The sequence below is a fragment of the Rutidosis leptorrhynchoides genome, chromosome 1 (assembly GCF_046630445.1).
Source record: "Rutidosis leptorrhynchoides isolate AG116_Rl617_1_P2 chromosome 1, CSIRO_AGI_Rlap_v1, whole genome shotgun sequence".
In the NCBI taxonomy this organism is placed as follows: domain Eukaryota; kingdom Viridiplantae; phylum Streptophyta; class Magnoliopsida; order Asterales; family Asteraceae; genus Rutidosis; species Rutidosis leptorrhynchoides.
In genome coordinates this window covers 138,178,545-138,186,674 of record NC_092333.1, presented here as the reverse complement: position 1 = coordinate 138,186,674, position 8,130 = coordinate 138,178,545, and the positions used below count along the sequence as shown (strand labels likewise).

The 8,130-nt window shown below is 32.9% G+C and overlaps 1 protein-coding gene across 1 annotated transcript; it reads left to right on the top strand.

The window, feature by feature from the left end:
* Positions 1 to 340: 340 nt before the first annotated feature.
* LOC139889459 (uncharacterized) lies at positions 341 to 5,757 on the top strand. The gene is made up of 4 exons (XM_071872411.1): positions 341 to 689; positions 3,873 to 4,279; positions 4,936 to 5,194; positions 5,558 to 5,757. The coding sequence occupies exons 1-4, from the start codon at positions 341 to 343 to the stop codon at positions 5,656 to 5,658; spliced, it is 1,116 nt and encodes a 371-aa protein (XP_071728512.1). The 3' UTR covers positions 5,659 to 5,757.
* Positions 5,758 to 8,130: the final 2,373 nt, after the last annotated feature.

Sequence of the window (8,130 nt, the reverse complement as noted above, 5' to 3'; positions counted from 1 at the left end):
CGAAGGGTAAATATTGCTTCAAGATACGAAGGTTTACCAAATCCAAAAAGATAAAGATGATGATTCGTACACCACTAATTTTTAGTCATACACCACCAATTATGCTTTACAGTGTTGTACAGTATAACATCATAATGTATGTTTGGTGGTGTACAAATCACTTTCCAATTCAAAATAATGAAATTTCTAACTCCCTCCAAAACCCAACCTTTTTCAAAGAGGAACTCAGGAAGCACGTGAATTGCAGCTTTTTTTCTTTCTTTTTTTCTTCCAATAGCCACACATTCCGATATTTGTATCAAAAAACCCTAGTTTCTTGAATCCTGAATAAGATCACACAATGTGGCAACTTTTGCTAGCTGCAACAATTGCAGGATCTGGGTATTTTGCCAAACAACTTCTCTACAGAAATGATTACAAACCCACAAATGATTCCTCAAAAAATGCACAAATCGATGATGCTGATGATAAAGCTTCAATTTTTAGGTTTTCTAGTGCTTCTAATGAATCAAAGATTTTGGGGAAGAAATTGAAAGGTGGAATTAAAGGAAAGAATGAAAGAAAATTGGGATCTGATAAGAAACTTAGTGATGATCAGATGAAAAATGGGAGGAAATTTGCTGTTTGTTTGAAGAAGAGGCGAATTGGAAAAAATGCGTCTGCTAAATGTGATTCTTCTGATGTTAAAGGTATGGTTTCATGAGTTCCTTTATGGTTAGGCATCTGAAATTTTATCAAACTGCATCTTAAGATGTAATTTTGAAAGTGTGCTGACCTACAAGTTACACAATAGGTTAAATACATACAATAGCATAAATATAAAAGTTGAATGCATGAGATCTAAAAGTTGAATGCATACAATAGGAATTTGGTGAAAGTTCAATGCATTTTCATATACCTTTTCCTAATTTCTATTGTATGTATGCGACTTAAGAAACATCGCTTGTTAGCGCGTTTTGAAAATTAATTATACATTTTGAATAATTAAAATCAGCTCTATCAATAGGTTTATTAAACATAAAAATCTAAAATCAAATTATTTGATAACATTAATGGAAAAGTGATTATCACATTTTGCTACAATACGAGGAGGTGAAGTGCTTTTTTATTTTCACGTTTTGAGTCTCCCAATCATAATTAACTTAATTTTATATATAATTTGGCAAATAGTCAAACACTATTAATTTCGTAGTTATGGAGTATTATTTATGGATCACAGTATAAACGTAAATCCAAACACTCAAATACTTTAAAATTTTGTTCGACTACGGATATCTTTGTTTAAAAGAACTTTGACAACTCTATGATACATTTATAATGATGAAGGTGCTATTATAATTATAATTATGATTATAATTATAATTATAATTGTAAAGACCCGGTTCCCGGTCTTCATAAAAACGCGCAAATAGTCATAGATATACGGCGGAAGTAAACGAATATATTTTAATTCAAGTAACATTTGACTCAATACATAACAATAATAGCTAAATTATCATTTGTCTTACGACATGTCGAATGTCGTAAAGTCGGTTCCACTTCACTTTATTTATTTTATCAATTCAGAGTCCCTACCTTGGATCGATTTCCTTTGGATGACATGAGATATGTAAGTCTAAAGGCTTAGTGAGGGTCGTATGTTTTTCGTGTAAGATACTACACACAAACATTCAGGTTTTCAGATAGCTATGAAAATAATATTATTTGAGCTCTATATATTAGCGAATTCCGAGCCTCTATCCACATTCCCAATAATTTTCATTCCACCGGGTAATCGAATTCAACCTGCATGTCTTACAATAATTATTCCAACATATTTCGATCCATGGCTCAAAAGACATTAATACATGTATAATATATTTAAAATCATATGCAATGCAAGTCTCGTAATAAATGCACATAACTCGTATCTAATCAGGTAGCAAATAACCCAATAATAGCACATATCCGAGTTTTATAAGATAACGCGACAACACTCACTTTGCGATCATGTCTAAAGATCATGACATTTTATGATGCTTGTAGCCCTAGCTTCCTTACTTGTGCTTTCGAAGCTTTTACAACTAAGTGTGTACATGTCTATTAGATGATAATGAGAATGGGATGACTTGATTGTAAGAATGGTTTTATGTATTTTATACTAGATTTGAAGTAGGTGATTCATGAAGCCTCATCTTTACTGTGTGCATGGTAACTTTCTAAAATCGATTCTTAAAAGTTAAGAAATATGACCAACGGATCAAGTAGGTTAGTCACTAGTTGGATCATATGTAGTATACTTCTACATGCTTCTATATATCTTGAAAGACTTTGTTATATTTTGTTGTTGTTATAATTATCGTTAAGTTCAATATAACAAAATTAAATTTACGGCTCTAGTTATTGAGTCGACAGCAAGCGTCGATTTATTGGCGACTTGACTGACTCTTAGAGCCTAAATTAAATTTCAGGCAGGATATAAAACCCATGGAAATTTGATTTTACCATTTTCATGGCGTCTCAATTTTATTTTTAATTTAATTTAATTTTTTTAGAAATTTTTTCCTACTTATTGGCCGGAGGTCCACTAGGAAGCAATCTCTCTATCCGTCGAATAGAGAAAGGGATGACTTTCCCTACTTTTGAGAGTGTTTTCAATCTAGGTGGAGAAATGACTTGTCTTTATTCTCGGATAGAAAAAAGATTGTCTACATCTCACCTCCCTCATACACCACTTATGTGGTATTGGGTTTTGTTGTTGTTGTTGTTGTTGTTGTTGTTCAATATAACAAAACTTAAACATGTTTAATAGTATGACTCTAGGTATTGAGTCGACAGCAAGCGTCGATTTATTGCCGACTTGACTGACTCTTAGAGTCTACAGTAAATTTTCAGGTAGGATTTAAAACCCATGGAAATTTGATTTTACCATTTTCATGGCGTCTCAATTTTATTTTTTCAAAAACTTTTTCCTATTTATTGGCCGGAGGTCCACTCGGAAGCAATCTCTCTATCCGTCGAATAGAGAGAGGGATGACTTTCTCTACTTTTGAGAGTGTTTCACTCTGGGTGGAGAAATGACTTGTCTTTATTTTCGGATAGGGGAAGGATTGTCTACATCTCACCTCCCCTATACACTACTTATGTGGTATTGGGTTTTGTTGTTGTTGTTGTTAAACATGTTTAATAGTAAATCCAGGATGTCACAATAATTATTACTCCGTATATGTTATAATACGTATTCACAAATCATCAGATTGATGGTATTGTTTTTATTTTCTTAGTTTTTAGTGAATATAAGAAAGTAGAGTGAATGGAGGATTCATTGCAAATTAATCAACATCATTAGGAGTCTATATGAGTAATTATAGGAGTATATTATGAGTTATTTCCTAAAATAAAATAGTTTCCAAAGATTAATACATTGGTATAACTATATGTATACCACCTTCATTGGTGAAAGATTATACTGCAGAAACTTCAATCAAATTTCTATTATATTTCTATTTTTAATATTGATAAGCATCACACAAATACACAATGTGGCAAGTTTTACTGGTTTCAGCAATAGCAGGATCTCTCTATTTTGCTAAACATCTCCTCCATAATAATGATAATAATCGTAGTAAGAGTAGGAAGAAATATGCTGTTTATTCGAAAAAGAATCGTACTGGCAGAAATGTTGTTGCTAAATGTGATTCTTGTAATATAAAAGGTACATCTGTTATACATTTAAAGTAAATTCTTGTTCTAATAATCTGTTACAGTGTATTTTTTAATATAATATATCAAACATTAGACAAAATTTTATTGTACGTGGTATTGGGTTTTGTTGATGTTATTGTGTTTATTGTATGCATAATACTTTTTTTGATATAACTTTTTTTTTGTAGACAAATCATCTTTCGGTTATGGAGTTGGAGTTGGAATGATGTACATGATGTCAACCGGGAAAGCCGAAATTGATAAGTTAAATACAACAGTAGATGAGACTGCTAAGATGGTTCAAGAATTAAAATCCGAGATTTGTAAAATGAAATCATTGTGTGATTCAAAAATTGAACGAATTGCAAATGTGAAGCGTTCGGGTATTAAATCTGGTCAATCATCTTTTAAGAACGGCGATTTTGTTGAAGATCACGGTTTGCTGCTAATGAGTGATGAAGGCGGATATGCAAGTAGCATTCTCACAGAAGATCCTCATCGAGACGTTGCGGAAATGGATCAGTTAGAAGCCGAACTCGAGTCTGAACTTTTAAAGCTTCAATTGTCTGCTACTCAAACATCATCTTGCTTTCAGGTGCTTCTTGTTTATATTTAATACCTTATGTATAAAACGAGTTGGGAAGCTCGCGTTGCGCCGGGTTAATATATTTTATTTGTCAAAAAAAAGAGGAAAAGGACAAAATAGCATACATCAGCAACATCTACTGTTCACTTGACTTTGGGTGCGTTTATTTACCTCTTAACTGAATGGTTAAACGTTGAATGTTGAACCATTCATTATTCAGAGCGTTTATTCCTAGCCTCTGAATGACACATGGTGCTCAATGGTTTAGCATTCAGTGCTTAAGGATTCAGAGCTGTAATTATCTCTTAACCATTAAACACTTAAATTTTGTGTAATATTCTCTTTAAATTATATTAAAAACACTTGTTAACCAATTATATTGTAGTTTTTATTCATGTCAAATGTTAATAAGGTCATTTTACATTATTCACATCAATTGTTCAAAATGATATTAAATAGATTATTGTCATTCTGAACCTTTAAGAATTATTCAGATTATGAATCATTCAACATTTAATCATTCGGTTATCAAACACACCTTTGCGTTATAGTATGTTGTTAAATTAAATAAATATGTTTATGCAGCTTCAAGAAGGTAACTTTAGCCTTTCTTTAATTAATTCTTCTTATGTTCTTTTTTTCTATTTTTTTTATATGATCTACAGAATGAAACTTCAACTGAAAATCTGGCCAAGTCACATGTCGTTCTTGATTATGAAAGTAACCACTGTAAGAGTGTAATGCCATCTGAACTTAATCAGAAACTATGCCATCTTCTAATTGAACAACAAGAAAGTCAAATCGTTGACTTAGAGTGTGAATTGCAACACACAAATTCCAAGCTTGTGGAGAAAGAATCTGAGCTCCAAGCATTAAAGGATTGTGTTAAACGCCTCACTGATTTTTCTCTGACATGTCCCACAGGTACACTTTTGACTTTTTTTTAAAGTCATAGTCAAAACCAAAGTTAAAGTCAAAACAATATCATTTACCAAATTAACAACATTTATGTTTAAGTATCAATGCCTCTTCTAAACTTTTAATAATGGCAGGTGATCCTTACACGACCATTTTTTACCATACACCACTAGACATGCATTAAAATGTTGTACAATAAAATATTTTAAAGCACATTTAGTGGTGTATGGCTAAAAAGTGGTGTTGTACGAATCATCACCCGTTTTTAGCTCCTGGATTGATGTTATCAAACTTGCGGTTTCAACGTAGTTTGAGATTATTATGAACGTTTTTTATTCCTAAAACTACCCTTCAAATGTATAATTTCAGATGAAGAAAGAGAAGACCAAGTTCATGAATCTCCTAACAAGATGATAAATGGTAATGGAAGATCAATGGTTGGGATCAAAAGGACAATCGACTTTGAGTAAGATGATTTTCAGCATATACTAACCTTGCTACATTGCATTACATCGTATGATAAAACTTGTACATTCTTTAGAATCCAAAGATTCACTCTTGGTATTTGACTATTTAGTAAGTTACTTGTGAAAATTATGTTGGTCGTAGGCCACACAAGTTCGTATGATATCTCATATGTATCAAATCCAATTAAAACTAATTGACAAAATGTAAAATAAAGTAAATAATTATCTAGATAGTCCCATACTTCATTTTGTCTTACTTCATTTTGTCTGTGAACTATTAATAAGAGACGGAGACGGAGACGGAGAGAGTAACATATTATTTTCAAACGTGCTAAGCACGGCCAAAGAGACCGCATAGTACATCTTAAACATAAGACCGTTTGGGCTTAGATGAATTCAATTAGTGCAAACCTTTATTTGGTGGTTCTACCTAATTGGCCTACTTGACCATAATATGTTCCCCAAATCCTCATCTCATATCTTTTGGTTATTCTTTCTTCTTCAACATATAACAAAAGAGTTGATATTTTGAATAATTGATCGTCTATAGTCTTGTCTATTGTTTAGAGTGTGTGGGTATGTTGGTTTTGCGTAGGGGCCTGTTTTATATAGTGGGGTCAAAAGACAAGTTTCTTGAATCTTGATTGAGTGCAAGAAAAGAAATAATTTTCTGAAACCCATGCTGACATTTTGTTTTTATGTTTATTGGTGTGTTGGGGTACCCTCTAACATGATCTATCACCTCATCATGGGTGAAATTCCAAAATTATACTTGTTTCAAGGGTATGTCTTCAAAGGACCAGAGGGGGTACTTCTGTAAATATACTAAAATGGAACTCATCGCTGTAAATTCTCCGGTTTCTTGTACAGATAAATGGAAAATAGATACTACTACTAGAAAAAAAAAGGTGGGAGCCATTTTGTTGGTGTCTTTTTTTTTTTTTACACCAACATTGAAGTTAGAATATGTTGTTTTACACTTTTACCCTGTTTTTACATTTTACACTTTGAATGTACACAACTCAATTCGGATATATCTCATGATTGTTGTGTTGGGATCGACCCCCACATACACCACTATCTAAATCCATCATCATCACACTTAGACCTTACCCGCCCATTACCCGCTCATTACCCGTAACTAACCATAGGCACCACTTAGTTACCCGCGTTAGTTACCCGCTTTCACCATAGATTTAACGGAAGAGTTATAGGAATTGCGGGTCCCAGTGTTTTTTATTGTTGGACTTTATGCTTTATTGCTTGTACGTTGTATATTAAGAGGAGTATTGTTTTAGCCATGATAGGGAGTGTTTAGTTATGAGTTAGTTATAGGATATTGGTGTTGATGTGGCACTGATGTGGAAGGTTAAGAGGATGAATAGTTTAGTTACGATAGGGAGTGGCCTTATAGGTCAATAAGACCACTCCCTATAGTCAATTACCCGCTCATTACCCGCTAGTTATCCGTCATTACCCGTAATGAACCATAGGCACAGATTAGTTATCCGCCTTAGTTACCCGCACTCACCATGGATTTAATGGAAGTATATATGTTAGTTATAGCAATTGTGGGTCCCAATGGCTTTTTATTGTTTGAACTTGATGCTTTATTGCTTGTACATTGTATATTAAGAGGAGTATTGTTTTAGCCATTATAGGGAGTGTTTAGTTATGGGTTAATTATAGAATATTGGTGTTGATGTGGCGCTGATGTGGAAGGTTAAGAGGATGAACAGTTTAGTTACGATAGGGAGTGGCCTAATAAAAACGTTCACAACATTTAAAGTACAAATCACAAGAATAGAGGCCACCTAAATTCCTTTCTATACAAACACTATTACAAAAATGAACACTCCTTACGACACTCTTAAACATTATCACGTATCACTCAACTCTTACATTTCTCATAACGATTGATTATAATAACAGAATTCACTTTCATCGTTACCGAATCACCGAGACCACCATACAAGACAGAGTAAGTCGACTCTCACAAACTCTCTATTTTTCTCTTAACCTCCTCAGTCCTCCATTTTTTGCCTCGTACAAAGACTCCTATTTATAGTCAAGTTTTAACTTGGTCTCCAAATTGAACTTGATCTCCAAGTTAGACTTTCTTCTCAAGTTGCTCTTGCTTCCCAAAGTTAGTATTGATCACCAAATTAGATTTCCTCCCCAAGGTGAACTTGATTACCAAGTGTCACAAAAAAAAAAAAAAAAAAAAGAATTCTTGCACTAATCAGTAAATTTGAATAATATCTAACAACTCCTCTCATTATTCAAATTTAATAACAATTCATTTTCTTCGAGAAATACACTCTCCTCTCGATTTTCTTCATGTTATTGAAAAACAAGTGTTTCTACTTCCAACATAATATCATCATATAAAGTTTTCATTACATTTGTTTCACCCTCATCAACATCCTTCCTTCTCTATAAATCTCATAAATTTCAAAAATATTTGCAAGTCTC